The 23261-nt window shown below is 34.6% G+C and overlaps 1 protein-coding gene across 1 annotated transcript in view; it reads left to right on the top strand.

Moving 5' to 3' along the window:
- The first annotated feature begins 3183 nt into the window (after window positions 1-3183).
- LOC120630003 overlaps window positions 3184-23261 on the top strand; it is a 59937-nt gene continuing 39859 nt past the window's right edge. The window contains exon 1 of the mRNA XM_039899120.1: window positions 3184-3634. Coding sequence (XP_039755054.1) covers window positions 3286-3634 — 349 coding nt within the window. The 5' untranslated portion in view covers window positions 3184-3285. The remainder of the gene's footprint in view (window positions 3635-23261) is intronic.

The following is a 23261-nucleotide window of genomic DNA, read 5'->3' on the forward strand; positions in this document are numbered from 1 at the left end:
CTAATGAAATTACAACGATTTCGTTACCGTAATATCGAAACACGTCAGCGTGATATTAAAGATTAGGCGGTATTGAAGACGATTCTATTATAAGTAAAGACTACCTTATTTTTCTCATCCGTCATTCTGATATCCCCTTGGGCGTATTCAAACAAATAATGCTATAGAATAAAAAACACTCCTTCATTTGTCTCGTTTTTAGCTACACGTTAGTTGGTCTGGACAATATATGAATTAACAGTAGCTTATCAAAATTAAGCTTAATTTGCTATACTCCGCGAAAAGCAGGAGAATCTGTGTGGTGTAATTTATAATTTCATGAATGAATAATTGTTAAGTGAAAAATTCGCCATATTTTTCACTTAACAATTATTCATTGTAAAGTCAACATCTCCTGATGATGCTCCGGTTTCGGAGCGAAACGTGCGTAGAGGGTGTATTGCCGAGGATCTGTGTGGTGTGGAGTATAAGGATTGAAGAAATTATAAATTACACCACACAGATTCTCCTGCTTTTCGCGGAGTATAGCAAATTAAGCTTAATTTTGATTATATATCATGGATTTCCGCAAAGTAACGCCTGCTTCTATACAATATTTAACAGTAGCCTGTAAAGAATAATATTTTTTTAATGACAAAATGAGAATAATAACTGCGTTCGTGCCACTAACATTCTCCATGAAAAGTGCGCTCATGATAAGGCCAAGGAGGAGGTAATAACCACGTTAATACGCCTACGGATTAAACAATTCTGAGCTACATTTCATCATTATCGTCATCATGAATGATTATTTAAATTTATTACTGGAAATTAAATTTAAAATTATTGCATTTATCGTGATCTTACCAACCGATTAAGATCAGCAGGACACAGGTCTTTCGTAGGGAGTTTATAAGTCCATGGTCTTAAAGTGATTTGTTTGAAGTCGTCTGTCTACACCGTTGGGGATGAACCAACCCTACGCTTACGGATGGATAGTAACAGTACCTTGTTCAAGAACCTTGGAACCCCAACGTCCGCCGGTTCTCCGAGCTATGTGCTCGGCCGATTGCAACTTTAGCTCCACGACCCCATGAGCTATGGCGGTAACTCTAATTTTTCTATAGATCTCCTCATTACCGATTTGAACGTTACCGATACTCCCAGCAGCTCGTTCCATCGCTGGCTGATATCTTTTACTATATTTCTAAGTGTAATTATATTAACAAAATCTCATTTTGGTCAGCAAAAACGAGTCTAAATAAATTAACGTCAACATACTCATTTTTCTCGATTTGGCATGTTTTTATTTAGGCAGTCCATTTAAGTAACAAGTAAGATTAAGGACCAACTTTCATTCTAAAAGTAAACGCAAAAGGGAGTGGCCAACGCCATAGCACTTAGAGCACAGTTAATTTGTTTTTATTATAAAAGTTTCCACATTTCCAGTAAACTCGACAGTGCAACCATCTATATATTATGTAGACTATCTTTTAGATCAATACCATGAATCAGAAAACTAACCAAGTATTAGGTAATATGCACCTCTAACTTTTGGGAGCTATGTGCGTTTTTGGGTTACTATACAATCACTAAAATATCACTTGCTTTAACGGTGAAGGTAGAGATTTCTAGGGTTCTCAATAAAGTCTTCAAAGACGTGTGAAGTATACCAACCCGCTCTTGCCCAGCGTGGTGGACTACGGCCTAAACCTTTTTCATTCTTAGGGTAGACCCTTGCGTGCCCTGTAGTGGGCCGGTTATATGTTTATTGGGCAAACAAAACATCGTTATCACTACATCTTCTTCTTCTTCAACCTTTTTTAACCCTATTTTTGTAAGCCTCTTTCAGCATCTTCCACTTCTCTCAACATTGAGCTGTGTGGATCCAAATAGACATATTTCCTTACTTGTTGTCATCACTATGTAGTATCAAAGAAAGTCAGAGTGAGGCCTCTGCCGATGCGTTTGTCCGTACACTACATTTTTTCTAACTTGTCTTATTATGTAAACGATAATTTAATTACTTTTTTTAGTGTAAAGTATGTTTTAAAAATGGAAGAAAACAAATGTGTTGACATAAAAAAAAACAAATGAAATGTATGCTTCTAATATTTACACAAAAAAAGTAATTAAAGACTGTTTATTTTAAAACTTATTATAAATTATTAAACTTATTAACAATAGAAAGACCGTAACAGTAAAGGATTAGATAAGTTTCTTTCTATTTTCATAGAATTTCAAAATAGAATTAGCTTTGTACATTATAATGTACAAAGCTAATTCTATTTAATGTACAGCTTATATTTATTTTATGTTATTTTGTAGAATTTTAAATCGGGTCATATGTAATTTGCTATGTTGTAGGGTTTAGGTTTTAAAATACGCTACGTGCCCGACTATTTGTTTCTGTCGATACTGGAATACCTGACTACTTTGCCATTGTAAGATCGCACGTTGAAAGCAGGTCTAAAAACTGGTTTTTAGTATTTGAGCGGAGAATCCTCTCCTAAGGCACTAGTTTGCCATGCATCGCGCAAATACCGTATATCCATACTAATATTCATCATCATCAACCTATTACAGGGCACGGCAGGGTATGGCAGGGTAAATAAATAAACAAAAGTGACAGCAGTGATACGTAATCACCTTTAGGTCTATTCTCAGAATAAGAAGGGTTAAAGCCGAAGCACCACGCTGGCCAAGTGCTGATTGGTAGACTTCTAATATTACCAATGCGAAAATATGCTAAGTACTGCTAAATGAGGTTGTAAGAACTTAAACAACAAATAATAAAGTACATGTTGTTCTTCACATCGAAAACAGATATATTAGATGTTATACTTGACCATATTTCTCACTAAATGTTGTCCGTTTTTCAAGAAAAGTCAGCTCTAACTAAAATTAAAATAAATAAAATAAAATAAAAACAAAAAATTAACTATGCAGACATTGCTGAGTGTTTTGGTTTTTTAATTTTTGTTTAATGATAAATGATAATAAATATGATGTAAAAAAATGTTTATTGAACATATAATTGTTTTGATTCTCTTTAATTTATGATGAACTCTACGAACTATAATGCATGACGAATTGCAAAAAAAAAATGCTAATTTATTTTTTCTCTTTGTTACAGGGTTAAAAATTGTTAATCAAGTACTGGATCTAAAATTGGGAGCCACAATCAGAGTGACTGAGCTGAGGCGCAAGAAGAAAAGTGTCTAACTTAGCAGTGGAGTTCGAATAATGTGGTCGGGCAGGCGCCCGGTGGGTGTGCGCTGCGGGCCGTTTACTTAGTAGCAGGGGATGCGCGTGTGGTGGGGCGCGCGGGCGGCGGTGAGGATGCGTGTGTGTTGCGTTACCACGGTGCTGGCAGCGCTAGCGCTGCGCTCCGCCGCCGAGCCCGCGCCGCGCCGCTTCGAGTGGCGCAGCGGCCGAGACCTGCAGCTGCGGTCTCCCCCCTTGCACGAGATCTTCGAGCCGGACTCGGCGCCCGCGGACCAAGACCAGCCGTACGTTCAGCAGCCCACGTTGCATAAGGAGCGGCGCCGTACGCGTAACAACAAAAGAGCGCCGCACCTGCCAGCCGAACTTGCGAGCCAGATGATGTTGCGCGCGTCGCGATCCGGCAGACCTTATGATGTTCCGCAAATAGGTAAGTAATCTTCGTACCGCCAATCATTTTACCGTCTTAAAGGTCTCCAGAACATTGCGACATAGTAGAAGTGTTTTTTAAATAGATAAATAAATCGTCTATAACAGTCCAAAGGGAAGGTTTGCCCATCACCACGATGGGCAGACGAAATGGTAACATAACAGAGGACACTGCTCGTTCTACGTTATATTTTCTAAGTCGTACCACACCCGCGGGAAGAGAAGGGTTGCCAACTGTATTCTAATCTACCAACGCTATGAATTTAAGTAGGAGGTCCCGGTTTCGATTCCCTGGAGGGGCAATTCGGGAATTAATTATTTCTGAATGTTCTCTGGTCAGGTGTGGTGGGAGGCCGTGGCTAGATACCACCTTACCGACAAAGATGTGCCGTTAAGCGATTTAGAAACCAATTCAGGGTATATAACTTGTGGTGGAATAATAAAAAAAGCTACGAAACGTCTAACATGGCAGATATAGCAATAAATGTTTTAGGTTATTAAATATCACATCACCACGCTAGGTAGACGAGTTGCTGAGCCCTGCCATGGAAGTAGTATAACAAAAGACGCTGCTGTCCGTTCTCTGTCACATTCCTCATATGACACGCGTGGTAAGACTAGGGGTGATGACAACTGTATTTTGATCTACCGCCACAACGCGACATCACGGTGTAATCTTAGTATATGCATATACACTAGACGACAAAATTACGGTCAATATAACAGTCAACCCAATATAACGGTCAACTCTTAATCTACGATACGCTGTAAAGTTGCAGTGTTCCAGAACGTGATCTGCAACATTCAAACGTGACGCAGGACGCAGGAGACCTCCGAAAGCGAAAACACGAGTCGTGTGATAGTGACGCACCATTTGTAGCGAAGTGTAGCTGGAAAGTGGAAACGTGCCTGTGGTATGAAAAATAAACAAGGATTCATGTTTATTTTTCATACTACAAGCACGTTGTATGAAAAATAACTAATTACTAATTGCCACAACCTCCTACAGTGACAGCACAGTTACAGTGAATAGTATGGCCGGCAAAATATCCCGCATCATGAATTTCCGGACAATCTACGTAGTTGTTAGAGCGATATATTTTTTTTCACGAAACCTAAATATTAGTGAAAATTTTAACATAATCCGTATTTCTTATATAAAAGTCTTTTAAATACTTTTTAAGCCTAAACTTAAACGCGAACGCGATGTTTAGGTACGTACAATTTTTTTTATATTTTCTATATTAATATCTATCTTACTTCAAAAGAATACTTTTATTTAACTTCCCTAATAATAAATATAAGAATCATCGACGGGAAAGCATGCCCATGCCCGAGTTTAACTCTTGTTAAATAAAACAAAATAGCCTTTTATTTTTGCGTTAGGCTATAGAACTTTAATTTTATTTTTACTTTTTGTTTAATTCAATTCCAAGTTGTGTACACAAACTTTGGGTTTTAGTTCAGAACAAAACTTGTTATAACTTATATTTAGATCTACTTTTAGTTATTACCTGTTTTGTGTATCTAATAACAATAAATAAGTAAATATATATAAAAGTTTGTATTAGGTATGTATAATTTCTTACGTCTACCAAAAAAACACTGAGATCGGAATGCAGGAACTCAAAGCTAAGAGAATGGAAGACTGAGAAACGACTTATATCTTCTAGATCCTTTACCTAAGTCTAAACAATATATTAAAACACATTTAACAAATCGTGGTTACTATAGGATTGATAAATTCCTTAACGACAAGGCTGCTTGGAAGCAGCCAACTCTAAAGATTGTTAAACTTTAAAATAATGTTGGTGAAGAGCAATTTGCTGAGTTTCTTGCCGGCTCTTCTCAGTGGAATCTGCCTAACGAACCGGTGGTAGAGTCACTACAAACAGACAGACTTGACATTTCAAAAGTGCTTATAAATTAGGCCTACTTGAAATAAATGAATTTTGAAATTTGAATTTGAATTTTATAGCTACCGCTAACCTTACTGTGCGACCCTCCAAAATGGATACAACTGTGTTATTGCAGATACTTACTCCAATCACATTAAGTCCCGAAGCTACATGACTTGATCATCTTTGATTTACAGATTCTTACTGGTTAACTTCTGCTGCTACAGTTGTGTGATGCACTTCTATGTATACGCTCACCTTAACATAGTTAATATAATTAACTTTTCGACTAATCTACAAAAAGAATAAATTCCACAGTAAAAATCGATAAATTGCACCAGTTAATATTGAACTACGCTTTTATGGTTCGCGTTACTAGATACCGACGCTTAAATCCGTACCTCAAAACGGTTCCGCCTGTTAGCGTTTAGTACCAGCAATTTAAAGCCAAAAGCCAAATCATAAATTCATATTCATTTGTTTAGATAGTCGATATATTTAGGTAAAAAAACAATCTGTACTTATTACGCACGAAAACTTTTTCGGCAACACAAAACTAAAATAATCAACAGATATTTTTTGAGTTTGCGAATGATATACGTCGGTAAAAAAAGTTACAGTAAAAGCTAAAGCCCATAAAAAACTAAAAATAAACTTAATAAAGAACAAAGACTATTTCTTTACCGCGGAAAAGTGTAACTTTATTTAATTTTGTATGAAGATCAACCTCAGCAATCGCACAGTCCCGCAAAATAAGTCCAGCCTTTTGGCAGGATTGTTACAACAAACAGACATTTCTTCTCATTTTAATACAAACTATTGAAACTATCACGTCTATACACATTCTGTTTGTATATTCATGCTAGTCTCCGCTCATATTTATATTATCTAGCAATCGCAATCTTAGTCTCATTCACGTAAAGTTAAATTAGAACGTAAAACTTTTGTTTTTTATTTTCAAAAACCAAAGGAATCAAAACTCGGACTTGCACACTTGAAACTTTATAACTGCGCGCGCACAAGAGACTAGTTTTGTGTTTCAAGTTTAGTGATATAAAAATAGCAATAAACACCCCGACGACAAAAAAACGCTTTATAATGATCGCATCAATTCATTGCCATATTCACATAATCCAAAATTGCAAAGATTCAAAACTTGTTCATGTGACCTACAATGCTCAAAATCGATCGATGGACTGTTGGTTGTTGAACTTTGTCGCCATTATAATTATCTTAAATGTTATTTTTCTATGTTTCCCGAAGTCTAAGTTTTAATGTGAAACTTGGAAACGTCACATAATTCATTAGTTTAATAAGTCCTTATATCCTGGTGGATATAAGGATTTATTTTTAAACTACTAAAATAATTAGTAAGAACTAGAGTGGGGCGTAACCATAACCTATTTACTATAGAGGAATTTAATAAGCTACTAGTTTTTATAGCTACCTCAACCTGCAGTGCCTACAAATAATAATTATGCAACACAACTTAGAAACAATAAAACACCTGTCCTTTGGATACCTACTGAATTTATTACAATAGAAACGTTTTCATTATTATCATATTTTATCAATTAAGTAGTGTAGATTTTAATCGGTCTGAAGTTAGTCTATTTAACGAAGATACAGTTTTTAAAAGTTTGATAATAATCTTTTCAAAGAGAGATCACTTGAGAAAGGTAATACAAAACTATTCAATGCAAGCTCATTTACCCTGGTTTGTAAATATCAAAATTAATGGAAAAACATTAGTTTTAGCTTTTATTTAGACGAAAATCTACTGGGCTCACACATAGATTCCTTCAAATTTTCTCAAGTAAAATGTATCTAGGTTTGATAGAGTGTGTAACGATAGAGCTGACGTTTAGGTTACCAATAAAAGTACCAATTAAAAAATTGGTTCAGAAAGCAACCTTCAGCACGTATGTACGTACGTAAAGATTATGCAAACTATAGCTTTACTGACTTTATATAACCCAAAAATTTTTTTTAACAATACTACAGAATATCTACGCCATTCGTGTCAATGCTTATGCAGTGGATGTTAGCAGAGACATTAATATAACCCGAGCGATTTACCATTCATCATCAAAATGCATGCCGTATGCCCTATGTTCCTACGCATGCAGTAGTTGACTTTAATAGAGCTATGACAATTGAGGCCTGGTCCGAGCGAATGGCTTAATGGCCTAGGTGTCGTCTAGCAGATACTATATTCGTTGGAGCACAATTACTACGAGTCATATAGATGTCGTGCTCGTACATCGGTTACTATCGGACACATTGCACATGTATTCTGACTGTGACAAGTATTGCTTTACGCTCTTCTTAAAAGTAAATTTTAGCCAAACAAACTTTCATCACTATTCTACATACCCTGACCATCTACATCGCCTAGAACGTTCATTTTTTGTTTCAGTTTATCTTTTGATCCTAAAGGTCGTCGCGTTATTTAACCTTCCTTAACAATTGGACCAACTATTGGGCTTGTCTATTTAAAAAAAAAACAACCGATATTTCCAGATAGTTTAAATAAGTTGGCAAAAACTTTCATGCCCTATCTAAGAGTCTTTGTAATTTTTCCGAATATAAAAAATAACCAAAATCAACTTATTTTACTTCTTCTACTTAATTAATTCTACAAACTCTTTCAAATATTTGTAAAAGACTGTTTGCCTTCAGTCAGACAGCCTTCTTTAAACACTTGGATCTTACTCAGTCAAGAAAATAATTTAATTTTCTTAGCTCCTTATTTGCATCCGATTTTCGCATTATACTTTTTGCATTAATTTTGTCCCTATTAGTGTATACGTTTGGTAAAATGTATGCTATTGGGAGTAAATTCATTATTTAATTTTTAATACGAAACAAGGTATTTTTCGTATTTAAACTTTCTCTTTTAAAAAAATACAATAGATGATATTCTAGTTTTCTTAAATTAACTAGAATATCTGGGTACGAATTGAATTGCAGATAATATACGAGTAAACTTTACGCCCATTAGCTATACTATATATATTACAGCATGTAGACTGCAAAATCACTGGTTAACAAAAATTAGTTAGACTATCAGAGTCCCATAAATAATGAATGAATGAATATACTTTAGTTGCACACCACAAAAAGTACATTACACAAAAGTACATACAATTTGGCGGCATTATCGCTTCATAGCGATTTCTTTCAGGCAACCAATGGCGAAGAAAAAAATACAGAAAATAGGTAGGTATACACATATACCCAAATATATACAAATACCCGTAAAAAATATTTCATTACTTAAATAAATATATATAAATAAATAAGTAACTCCCAATACAAATATAATATATTACGATGATATTTACTTAAAAATAATACAAAAAGAATAGGAATTACGATTGCATTAAACCTAGCAAATAAATGAATCCCAATGCAGAAAATGACAAACTGTTTTTTAAGCTGTTTCCACTCTGCACAGGCTTCATAGCTGTATCTATTATATCTTCAATATAAAGTGTAAGACAAGCCCCCTAGATAGTCTTCAGGAACCATTGTTTTACTTATACAAATGCATGTAAAATAAGTTAAAAGAAATAATGTATTTATATAACAACTCGAATCAAAGCCTGATTTTGATTGATTCCTGTAGAGCATGCAGAATCTCTTTAATTACAAGGCGCGGGTATCCTCTCATTAAGAAAAGGGTTTGAGCCGTCGTCCATCACGCTGGTTAAGTGCGGATTGACAGACTTCACTCGCCTTTGAAAACATTATGGAGAACTCTCACAGCCATGCAGGCCTTTTCATGATTTCCTACACCGATATTTGAACGCTTAAAACCCACGTAACTTAAAAGTTAGGGGTGCTTGATAACAAACTATACCTAATATTAAAATCAGTATGATTCGGAAAACATATAGATTTTTCTTTAAATAACATTATGCAGATCTATTTCATTACATTAGAAGAAATTTACACTGGTTAAATAGGTTTAAAAACTAAGTTTTTCCACAGGTTCAACCAATTACCAGTTTTAATTATATTTTAATAACGGAACGCGGTGAATTCTGAAAATTGTCGCTGCGACACGGGACATATTAATTGGGTTACCAACTGCCATGGCCAATGAAGCTTTCACAGAATTACACTGTGGTAATATTTTAAGTAACCGAACTAAACGATTATTATATTTTTCAGAGCCTATTTTTACTACGAATGTTAAATGCTCGCATATGCAAATGTTTGCAATTATTATGTCAACTATTTTTTTCTTTTGGTTACGTTGAAAATCTAATTGGAATACACTGTTATCGACAAATAATGAGATTGGAGCCCCAATGTCCATTTTGGACTTAGCAACTCCGCAACCTATTGAGATATATACCTAACTTTTACTTTAGCTCCTCATTTCTTATTTTGTGCGTTCTCCGTGATTCAAAGTTTACCCTTTAACGATAGATTCACGCTGACGCTACTAGGCCATACAATCGTAAACACGTACAAGCTATAAAAACTTTATTAATTTAAATAATTAATAAAATATATAAACTAACGATTACTTGAAGAATTAATTCTGTAGGCTACTGTTCTTCATGTCGGTCACTATTACGGTAAAATTCTGTAATGAGCCCAGTGCACGTTATTTTAAAACAACATGTTCTTACTCAGTGACGACAGACGATTTCTTCTTTCAGAAATTCTTCGGACATAACATACAATTCCTTAACTGGTGATTAATTTTTAAACTTACGCTCCGATGGAATTTGCGTAAAACTAGTATTTTGTGTGGACAATCCAACTTGCTGTTTTTAATTTAGGTAACACATTACAAGAAACAAAAAGATACAATAATATGATATTTAACGCAATCAAAAAATTAAATCTGATAGGAATCATAGAGTAGACACGAGACAGATACCATTGTGCAATTGTGTAACAACTTTGATAGGTTTGGACTGGCATCTATAATGTAGGCCAACAAGGCATATTTTCCTTTATGGAAGGTGTCTTGACGGGTCATCTAGTCTAGTCGACTGGTCATTTCTAAATAACGAACTTAGGACTTAACGGGGCTAGCTTAAATACCATGCCGATAATGGATTACAGTACCTATTTATGATGAAACGCTTTGGTTTTACACCTTTGCATGTCTACATTGTGTACTGTATACTCCTTACTGTTTCTTTTCATGTATGTTATACGTGCAATAAAGTGTTTCTTCTTCTTCTTCTTTTTTCTGGTATACTCTTACTTATTTTGGTTTTTCATAAATCCCACGGGAACCGTACATTTATTCGGGATAAAAGTAGCCTATGTGCTGATCCAGGATAAAATCTATCTCCGTTACAAATTTAAGTCAATTTGGTTGCGTAGATTTTGTGTAAATAGTAACAAACGTCCATCTATCCTAACAAACTTTCGCATAATATTGATTGATTGATGTTTAATTCAATTATTCGATTGGGTATTATTTATAGGTGGTGTGCTTAAAGATCATTTCACAATGATCTTTTATTATCAGTATACTATACTACTACTCTATTTATACTCGTACATATGTTATTATTAGTTACGGAGAAATGCGGCTTAATTCTTTGAAGTGACAAGAAAATGTACTTATCACTTTTAATTACTTTTGCTGTTTCAACTAGAAGACTTTAATAAGTTTAGTTATAAATATGGAGGAAGTTGCAGCATGTAGTCGCTTGGTATCTGAGAATACGTCAGAAAGTATGACATTTACTTACTACTGCTACTAACATCTCTATACTTCGGCATTTAATGGTGCCAACTCTGTATAAACAAATCTTCAAACTAAACAAAGTTGACAAGCAAGTCTTAAATTAATTCTAGCACTATTTTTAGACTTTTAGACTGTTTAGTTCAGTTTAGCGTTTTATGTAAAACAGTGAGTGTATACCAATGAAATAAGTAATTTAGGTGTCCCATATTTAGAAATATAGAAATTTTGATGTACAAATACCAAATACCGAAATATTAGTAGCTCCGAGACCAATAACGCGTTATGCGAGGTACTCACCTGAGTTTTCGATGTTTAAAGGCCGATAAAGTTAAGTTTTTTTGGGTAACCAACGGATACCCAAAAAAACTTAACTTTTAACTCGCAAAGCAATAGTAACTTTAAATAGCGCTACAAGCTTTGCTTTAAATTAGTATTAACGATCAGAGCGAGTAAAAACTTTTATCGACAAAGTTATGCTCGGTTACTTTATAATGTTAATGGCCTGGTGGATTAAACTTTTAACTGTTGGAGTTGGTGTTTAAGGTCTTGTTTAATGCTGGGCAGCTGGTTAAAATAATGACTAAGTACAGTTTTTTATACGTAGGATTGTATATAAATATTACATTAATGGCTAACTAAGGTTCAATAAATTTCTTATTATAACTGTACCATACACGGCACACCATCGCACATTTGGCTCAGGTACGAAATACAATTTTATACCCTGCGCTTTCTGTTCTATGAAAATCAATTAACGACACTATTTTCCAATTAAAGGGTTGCAAGTTAATTGTAAGTTACAGAATTGCAAACAATTATTTTATGTAGAACACTTATATTTTATACTTATTTACATACACACAATATATATAGACAATCAAAGCTAAGTTTGTTGCCGGTTTGGTTCGCTGCAATTATTCCAATGACTTATCTTATGTGAGATAGAAGGGCATTATATTTCTCGTCTTTATTAAATTCATTATGCTGACTAAGGACTAGTTTACGGTCTCATTTAATAGCTAATCTAAGAAAAACAAACTGGAACCATACGCGCTACGTTGACAGTGTTGCCCTAGGGCACAGACGCAGACGTTTTCAGTACCTACAAAGTGAACCGTTATAACAAGTCCAACACACACCAAGAAAAGTATTGCATAAAGAATACAAGTACACCTAGCGAGTACAGTTTTTGACCATCTAGTTACAGTAGCGCCATCTGGTAACCTTATTGTAAAAATAATATTAATATACGATCTAAATTCAGACTATGGTCTTCGGAATTTACTAATTATGTGATTAGAAAGTAGTCCCAGGTGCTCCATCACAACCTTCCTAGTAGTTGAAGAGCCGATGCCATTGGTAGAAATCTAAAAGTAAGCAATTTACTGTATTTTGAAGGATCACACTGAATAAATCCTTAACAAGAGTTGTTTGCGTTGATACCTCCTTCCCTGTTCTCTGACCGCACCTCACGTCGTAGAAATAAATTCCACCCTCATCATCTGGATGCCTGGTATTCTTCTACTATTCGAAATACCAGATCATTTCTACCGCGCACTTGCAAACTGTGGAACAATATCCCATCTGATGTGTTTCCTCAAAAATTCAATCTAGGGTTATTCAAGGGGCGGATAAACAAATTCCTTAAAAGCCGGCAACGAATCGGTGGCTTCTTAGGTGCTGCATGTTTATGGGCGGTGATGATCACTTACCATCAGGTGACCCACTTGCTTGTTTGCCCGCTATTAATATTTAAAAAAAAAAAAACAACTTTTGATGCAACAAAATCGAGGTTTTACTACCTGTCAAATAAAAAAAACACCGAAATCAAATTTCGTAAGGCGGATAAGCTTCCTTTCAAGTAAAGTTCCCAGCAAATCAAAAATCCGTAGTGAGAAAAAAACTATTTTTAGTTTTAGAGTTTTAATACTTAAAACCAACGTGAATCCATATCGGTTGTAAAATACGACAAGGGGTAAAAGAATGCCACAATCTGACAGAGAAAAACTAATTATGACAAATCAAGCAGTGACGCTTTGTTCGCTTCACTCAGTTAAATGCGAAGGTCTCTCTTTATTTTTAGGGTTCAGTACCCAAAGGATAAAACGGAATGACTGTACATCTGTCTGTCATATCTCATGAACTGTGATAGTAAGATAGTTGAAAAGTATATATTTATTTTAATGAAAACCGTTACTTTCTGATACACTGATGATGATCCCTTTCCTAAATCTCCTTTATGAAAATAGCTTGCGCCTCACGCTCAAGCTCATCAAATATCTCAAAACTATTGATAAAGGCTAAATTCTAAATAACTGAGCATTCATATTTATAGTCGATATTCATCCATTCGTAACATAACGTCAACAACATTTAATTTAAAAGTAAATTTAATTGAAAAATTTAATTCAATTTAAGTCAAAAGTGCTGAAATATCCGTTGATGACAAGTAAATCTTACACACCTTAAAATATGGGTTTTCACATTAACCTTAGATAGCACTTTAAAAATTGAAGCACATTTTTACACCACGCCTCAATACGCCTTACCGCCCGCCCAACTGACCTATTCCAAGAAAATACTCCTTCAAATAGCTTTGAAGCGTGCATTTGCTTGACGTCACTTTTGTCACACGTTTCTTGATGGAGCTCCTATTACATGTTTCCGTTTGAGAGAATCCTTACCCTATCAAAAGAAGTTTCACTCAAAACGCGAAACCTCTACCATGTTCCATCCCTAAGGGCAAACAAGTGTTGTGCGACTGGGAACTAAGGAAGAGAAACGTATAGTGTCATTGAACTCTGCTTATGGGCATAACTACGTGCTCATCTCCTATCGAAAAAGGTCTCAACACGTACGCAACACATACGTGACCTTTTCCCAATGTTCTAAGCCATATTTATTAATCCTCACAAACTTTCGTCTAAATATAGCCCGGTACTTTATCGGACACATTTCATTTTATTTGCACTTTACTATACATTTCGTTTTCTCCAAATTATACCCCTGCAAATCCAAAGCGAAAGTTATTTCTATTACAAATGTATAACTTTACTGACGTAGAGGTAAATATGGGAAGGATATTTGACCGACTTAAGCGAGGACTTACAGTTAACTTATTTGAAGTACATTAATTGTTTCAAAATAAACGTATTATGTTGTATCCATCATGCTATAAGTAACTTTTATATATCAAGTATGGACCAAGGCACCACAACGCACACCATAAAGTGCTCAAAAACGCACATTATAACGCACACCACAAAGCACATTACAACGCACACCACAAAGCTCATCACAGTGTGGCGTGCGCCCGACTCATACTTAAACGTGCGTTTTAATCAAAGCGGAAACAAGAGTGGAGACGAGACATTTAGAAATAGACCAGCCAAATCCCTGGAACATAACTTAATAAAATTATCGCATAATCTCCGCTCTGAACAGAGGAAATGCAACCAGCCATCTGGGTTTGACTTAAGGTCGATAACATAGGTATGCAAACACACAGGTATGCAACGTTGAAGTTTATTTTCAAATTTATTTATTGCATTCTAGAAGATGTCGAGTACATTAATTAATTTTTTTAAGTGTTTTTACCGTCATTTGAAGGATATATCTGTGTAAATAATAAAATTAAAACACAATAATGTCAACCTAGACATAAAGTAACCCGCAATCCCAATCTAAGAAATCCGTGCGCTGGTGTTTGATGCGACCTGCGTTGATACGTTGGCAGTTTCTCACTTACCGAGTATGTCCCAAAAAGCGACAGCAGCCGAATCTGCTCAAATACTTAAGCGTCGTAAAAACTCCGTTTTTTCTAATGACTTCGTTTGAGACTATAGGTCCATGGTCTTCGGACACGAAAAAATTGTGTCCCAAAAATTGGTCTTGACGTCTGGTGACCCAAGAGCTAGCGCTTATTTAGCCCAACAGCTAAGTCTAGCAATTACAAGGGGCAATAGCGCCAGCACTTTGGGTACCATGCCCATAAGTGACGGTTAGACGGCTTATACTTTTTGTAAATATAAATGTTAGTTTTTCTTTATTATTATGTATTTACTATTTGGAATTATATTTAACCTAAATATAAAATTATAATTAAGAAAAGCCGTTCTTAAAGTTTTCACTAGCAGAAAATAGTCATTTTTTTTTGTAACCAGAAACTTAATTGTGGTGGACTCGGGCATAACCATTTTTACTCTGCGAGAGGAGAGGAGACCAATGTCCTGTAGTGGGTCGGTAATGGGTTGAAAATTATGGTAAAAGATCACAGATGTAAATAGTCGCACCATAACGATTAGTTTTTAAAATTTTGGTAACGGAACCCTAAAGACGGAGACCAGTTTAACTCTCTGAATATTAAAGCCAACGACAGAGAGGCGCAGGTGTAAAACTTTAATGTAGCAGACAGGTCACTGCCCTCATAGAAACAAATAGCCAAAAGTTAGGTACATCTCGTGTCAGAACAACTATCTTTCACCAATTTTTTATCAGCCTATAATATCATCTTAGCAATGAAAGCAATATTTATGATGAATGAAGAATAAATTTAATTGAACAGCATCTATTTACTCAAATAAGGGTCCATTTATATTTTGTAGTCCAGCAACACTGGGCCAGCGTGGACTACGGCCCTTCTCATTGCGGAAGGAAACCCGTGCCCTGTAGTGGACCGGTAATGGGTCGATATGATGAATATTATAAATGCGAAAACCTGTCTGTTTGTTACCTATATTCGGCTCAACGTCCGACCGAATCAATCGTGATGAAATTGTGCAAATATATATCCGTATCCCGGATCGTCACGAGGAAATCGTTTCCGCAAAATTAAAAAAAATAGCCTTACTTATTAAATTTATGCTTCGTAAGCTAAACCAATATTTGTAAAAATTTTACAAATATTGGTTTGTAAAGTTACTAAATTTTTCATTTACTAATTTGTATTAAGGCTAGGATGATATTATCCATTGATGATGATTGATGATACATACAAAGTCGTTTTCAATTCAACTCTTTCACACATTCCAACAACTTCACAAATATCTGATCTGTGACACAAACATTTGCGCTACCAGTGGTTCGTAAATCAGAGAGTAGAGCTACGTGTTCGATCGCTAGGCGGTAACGTATTACACAGCTACAACGCATGTACTCGAAGCTCGAACCAACTGACATACAACCGAAATATAGTGCTTTGTAAATTGCAATTCACACTGAGTCCTTATTCCCTTATTACGACGATCAAACCGTGACACGGTAAAGAGAAATGACCAAAAGAGGAACGATATTAATGTCTTAAATAATGATATAATCATAAAGTTTTAACACATTGTTTTAACTCATACTTTGAAATGTCTAAAATTATCAAAGAAATCATATTATAAAATCATATACTTAACCTCACAAATGACTTCTGTATCTAATTACAACCAAGCTGTCATTACAACCAAGATACCGTAAGGTATACCTCATCAAGTCTGCACTTTATGAAATTACTGTCATAGGTTTGTATTACAAATAATAATAAAGATATATTCTGAATCAACTGTACGTATCTTTCTATTTCCTTAAATTGACCGTGCAGGTCTTTTCTGTAATATAACCATAGTGGCGATGTCCCCAGCCTTGTTCCGTAGCTTACCCTTGCGGGTATACCATATGGGCACACCACTGAAGTTTACAATCCAGGGACACTCCCAGCAAAACTGTGGATTTCTCAATTTTTAGAGATAATCGATTCATCCATTTATCATTTATATTTTTATGTCCTTCATATTTGGTAAATTAAATTCCACATGATTTGTTTTTTGCATTCAAACGACGATTTCAATCATCAGAGATAGACTTATTTTTCTTTCTTTATTTTTTTATAAATAGATATGGATCCTAAAAAAAGATATGTATAGTTAATTTAGAATAAGCTTTAAATCCTTCCACATTTCTTTCTAATGATAACAAATGGGAATCTACGAAACGACCTCAGTCATTAATCGCTTTTGTATGCCGGGATAGAAAATCCGATAAAACCTGACAATACATTTCAGCTAGTCATTCCTGCACCTTTCTTAAATATTTACAAGTACAATTCTCCCAACAGAACCTACTTCATATGTCTAGAGGATAAATCCGAACTAAGATTTCGCCTTGTAAAGGGAATAACTTTTAACTATATATTGTTTCGCATTAGGCTTCGGCGACTTTACTTTTTCCAAATTTTAAAATGACCAAAACATTAACACAAATAAAACTTCAAATGGTTTACTAATAATAATCTTACCTACCGAGCTATTAACGTATACGATTCTTTAAAGCTGTATTACCCCGAAACCATTATATAGGTATATTAATTTCTCCCCAACAACTTTTAATGATAAAATAATTCAAAGAAGCCCAATATTTTCGGCCACTTCTCCTTAATTGTATTTTTAGGCTTTTATAGTATCTATTGACAAAAATTATAAAACAGTGTTTTGTTTCGCTGAGTTGAATTGTCGTCGTTCGACAAATTAATTAAAAGGTTTGTACATTAAATAAATAATAAATAAATATACTACGACAATACACACATCGCCATCTAGCCCCAAAGTAAGCGTAGCTTGTGTTATGGGTACTGATATAGCTGATGAATATTTTTTTATGAATATAATACACATAAATACTTATAATATACAGATAAACACCCAGACACTGAAAAATATTCATGTTCATCACACAAACATTATCCAGTTGTGGGAATCGAACCCACGACCTTGGACTCAGAAAGCAGGGTCTCTGCCCACTGCGCCACTCGGCCGTCAACATTCTTACTTTATCCTATGCCTATAGGGTTGGGAGTGTTTGACCATAATTACCACTCAGAGCAAAAGGCAGGTAGATGATCGTAGTAGATGTCAATCGATAACTACTTATAGGATATAGAGGACGCTGCTGCCCGCCCTCTGTCATATTTCCTTAGTCGCCAAGCACGACACCCACGGGAAAGGTGGGCTGGTGACAAATGTAGGTGATCTGCCGTCACCGCACTGAATGTCTTAATTTAAGAGTTTGTTACGAAGAATATACGAGTATACTCAATGTAACAAGCTTCTTAGACATCCGCTATTTCACCAAACCGCCATCAAGATACATAATTATTTAGATAAACTCCGTAATGTTCATTTAACAGCATGTTGCGCGAACATTGTTGGTAAACCGTCATCCAATCTATCAGTCACATGCAACAGGTCCATTAGTTGTTTCCGACGGCTCGCTTTAACTCGACGACCGCTAAAGAGGTTAAATTAACTACATCTAACAATACTAGTAGGTATGTACCCATAGAGCATCGCAACTTCATGTGAAACCTTCTCAGTGTCCGAGTAAGCCGGTGTATGTATTTAGTTGTACTGCTTATTATAAGTTACCTATAAGAGATCTATACAGATACAGATACTAAAGGTTGGTTAGACCGACTTTTTATGTTGTCAAAAGGAAGAAAAACCTTATTGCATCGCATGAAAAATGTAACAATAGGGATAATATCTATTAAAAAACTGCCTTATGTTGTTCTGCCAGATAATACTTAAATTGAAAAAAAATCGGGCTTACCTTTAGTTACCTTGGCCAACGAATTAGTTTGACCATCCAAAGGGGCAATGCTGCCAGCATCTTAGGAACTGCGGTGGTTTCGAGGACGTTTTAGATTTTATTTACTTTTAAATAGTTTATTTTAGGTTATATTTATAAAACAAATATTTTAAAAATTGAAAAATAAATTTTAAAAAAATATTTTTTCGCGGAAACGCTCGCCAACTGTCATGGCCGCACTCGTGACGTAATAAGCAAATTAGAGCTATCTGCCATAGTAAGTTTTTGTTTCATAGCACTTTCATAGCTAAACACAAAACTGAGCAACTGATAGCTTGAAATCACAAACTACTAAATAACAATAATTTTATCATCCATCTGGTCGTCATGAAATACCATTAGTAAGAGAGTAATACAAAAGATTGAAATCTTCGAAAAATGACTACGGCATGCTTATTTAAAATCAAAAGGCTAATCAAGCGACAAAAATTCAAATTGAATACCTGCACAACCTATCGCTTAACCTCTTAATGATCTTTTTTCCACAAAAAGAAAAAAGATCATCAATTTCGTAAGTTTAATATTTTACCATTATTTAAGGAACCTTAAAATTATCATATTTACAAAATTATTAAAGTATCATTATAACGTACAAAATACTAGCACATAATGTTTCAGACTTAATGATTTACCAGAACTATAAAATGTCAAATCATAATTCAGCAAAAATAATTAAGGCGTCATGAGGTTTAATTACACGAAATTTATGTAAGCCATCTCACCGTTATAGCCAGGTTGTGGCGAAGTAAAACACAATTAACTTTTTCTCAGAACATTATGGTTAAAGCCCTACTCGTGTTCAGAGAAGAACCCACGCAAAAACCCTTCGAATCGTAACGTTTAAATAAATAATTTAACCTAAGTTGAACACCATTATTTTTTTATATCGTTTTCCACTACTTATAGGAGTCTTAGTCAATCAATAACAACGGGTGTGAATCTATAAATTTAAATGCGGGGCCTCATATTAATAGAACGAGGTAAATTTTGCAGAACAACTCAATTCAGCTGTTATATCTGACTTAAATACCATCGTCTACGACAACGGCCGAAACAATGCCCGATATTCTTTTAGGTGTGAACTCAAGATCAGTATCACTTTGTCACTGCCAAAGGCTTAAAAAACATGACTCGCAAGGTTTCAGATCTACCAATGCATAAGTTTAATTTAAAGTTTTACAACTCAAACAACAAAGAGTAACCGTATTTCATCGCATCAAGAAATGAGAATGAAAAATCGGAATGTCTGGTTTATTTGAAACTTTGCTACATTAGAGATTCAAAAAAGTTTTAAGGAGGTAAAACTTTTTTTGCATATTAAGATAATAAGCAAATAAAAGGTAAAGATTTGTAATAAATATATTTTTGAAATAAAAATTAATCTGAATTTTAGTTAATTTTAAGGCCACACTGACATTATCTACATTTTCAGTGCTACTGATCGATCCCTGAAAAGTTTATATTTTGGTTTTGAAAATGCCTTGCTTATGTTGTTAAAGACAAGTTCAATATTATTTAACAGTGTACTTACTTTGTCATTCGCTTTGAAGCAAACACGCTGTTTTCAAACCTAACATTATTGTAGCAACGATGCTGAAGCAATTCCTTTAAATAGCTTAGAAGTTTTACTAATTACTGGACTATTTAAATTGTATACTTTACACTGATAAACAACTTACATTTGTTTCCTAAGGACTACAAAAAAAATCAACGAAAAATATAAAATAGATTTCTATGAAATATTAATATTAGAGAATCATATTTAGTTACTCTTCTACTAAAGACTAAGTGCGATCTAAAAGCATACGCTCATAAATAGGTACTGTCTCGCTAAGCTCCACACATCTGTCAAAGTGTGTGTCTAAATAACAGCTTTTTCCTAAATACATAATTTAAAATTACATACGTCCCATTTATATCAAAATTAGGAGAATAATTATTAAAAAGCTAGGTTGCTTTTAAAATATTATTAGTATTAGTAGCTATTAGATTCTCTAATATCTGTGCCTAAAGGGTTGAAACGCAGAATTTGTAGATTGTTTGGAAGTCCGACATTTTGGTATAATCTTAAGTATAAGTAATTAAAGTTAACTTTTTCAAAAGACCAACACAGGCGTAGAATAAGGGAGACAAATTTGTATGGGCACATTTTACGTATTACAAATTGCAGGATATCGAAGGTGCGTCCAACCGCTAGTCATAAATTAACTGATGGATGACTTCTTAGAAATGTTTCTCAATAAGTTCAAACTTCTTATTATTTTGTTGATTAAAAAATCCTCTAAAATAATAAAAAGATCTTAAGAAAAACCCTTAACCGCTTTTTGTGTTATAAACCGGATCAACAATAAAAAAGCTTGTCATAAACTTTTGCTGAAATTGTAAATTTTATAATAAAACTCCACCAGAAAGAGTTTTAGGTGTTAGTTTCAAACTCTAGGCTTCAGCATAGAGTTCATATCTTCCTCGCAGCTCCAATTCGGGTTCATGTTAGCATTATTATACCCGGAACGGATTCTTAACATGCTCTACAAGGCATGTAAAGAATGTAAGCAACACAATATTCTTTCAAGCTACCATTGAACTGACACGGCAATCGAACCAAGGATGTCATGATATACTAGATCTATGATGATGACATTGGTACATATCATGCACCTTTCTCATGCCTTTCTCATGCGCATACCATTTCCTCTTCGTCTGTCGTTCTCTCAGTCAGAAAGATCTTGGTTAACGATAATACATTATCTCTGGCTTATGCAGCCTCCGCTATGCGTCTCCATTTTTTTGGGCCTTGAGCGTTTCGTGAGCATTGGAATATAGCAGTTTATTTTGCAGCTTTTAAATCGTCTGTCCAACGCATAAGTGATCAACCGCATGAATGTTTTCTTTCCATTTTCCCCTGAATAAAGAGTCGTTCCATGGAGTGTTTATATGTAACAATGATTCCAAAGATTTTGAGAATTCGTATCTGCATAGTCTAAGAAAATCTTACTTTGTCCTTATGTTCCTCCAAGATTGAGACGTCAGCCCGAAAAGCTGTCCAATGGATCCGCAACAGTCGCCGCCAGCTTCACATTTCGAGTGCATCGAAATACACCCGTTACTCCCTCTACAGGGCAAGAGCTCCTCCCAGAATGAGAATGGTTATAATCCAACATCCTGGCTAAGTGCGCATTAGCAGATTAAACAGGCCTTTAAAAAAAATTAGAACTTTCAGACCTGTAGATTTGCTCACCGTTATATATTATCCATCACCGTTAAAAAAATTACATCTACTTGCTTAAAACGCACAAAACACCAAAATTAAGAGGTGCCAGAAAACTAACCTAATTATTGTTATTTAAGTAATCTTAGGCCACGTCTACACTTTTCATCAGATAAGATTATGATCTAGCCAACCAAAAACCTTATTTGTCTGTTTAATTTTATTTCATCTATTAAAAGACCCACTTTGGAAATAATTAAATAATTAATAATTAATTGGCTTCAATTTTTCAAATTCCTATGATAGACACTCACAACATTATAATATGTGGTATATATTTTATATATATATATATATCATATCTAGCTATAACAGCATATTACTTACAGCTCTATAGTATGTACAAGTATCTCTTACCTTCAATACAGTTAAAGGTGACCATTAAACTCTAAGTAAAACAGCAATAAACTTGGATGTCTGTACACTTTGGTGATGAACGATTACATTCAATTTGCCGTAAAAAGCAACATATAGCAAAATATATGGCAAACATAAAAATGTATTACATAAACAAGATCGTTTACTACGGTACTTCCAAAAGGAGTTTGGTGTTCAAATGATTTATTTCTTCTTTTTCTAAATTATTATCAAAAAAAAATATGTTGTGTTTTTTTCTTCAAAAAAATATATATTTATTATGATATGGTTTATTAATATTGAAAAAGAATTATTATATTTATTGGAAATTTTTCAATTGTAAAATAACCAAATATTTAACGAAGACCTGTCAGAACGTAAAATTAAGCTCTCAATCTTTTATTACAGGGATACTGGAAACTTAGCCATAATAGAAAGATTTATAATGGAAAGCGAAAGGTGAGGACCAACAAAACACCTGATTTGTCACCTTAAAATTTGACGCCTAAAACAATTTACGCGTAATATAATTTACACATGAACAAATTAGAGGTTTAAAGTTTGTGTGATAGTCCTCTGCCTTTATAATTAGAGACCCGGATATTTAGTCACCTCTCAGAAAGAGAAGGGCTTAGGCAGTTTAGTCCACCACCCTGGCCAAGTGTGGATTGGTAGACTTCACACGCTTTTGAGAACGTTATGGCGAACATACTCAAAGTTTTTGCTAACCTTCATCGACTTATAAAACACT

Source organism: Pararge aegeria, chromosome 15, assembly GCF_905163445.1.
Source record: "Pararge aegeria chromosome 15, ilParAegt1.1, whole genome shotgun sequence".
In the NCBI taxonomy this organism is placed as follows: domain Eukaryota; kingdom Metazoa; phylum Arthropoda; class Insecta; order Lepidoptera; family Nymphalidae; genus Pararge; species Pararge aegeria.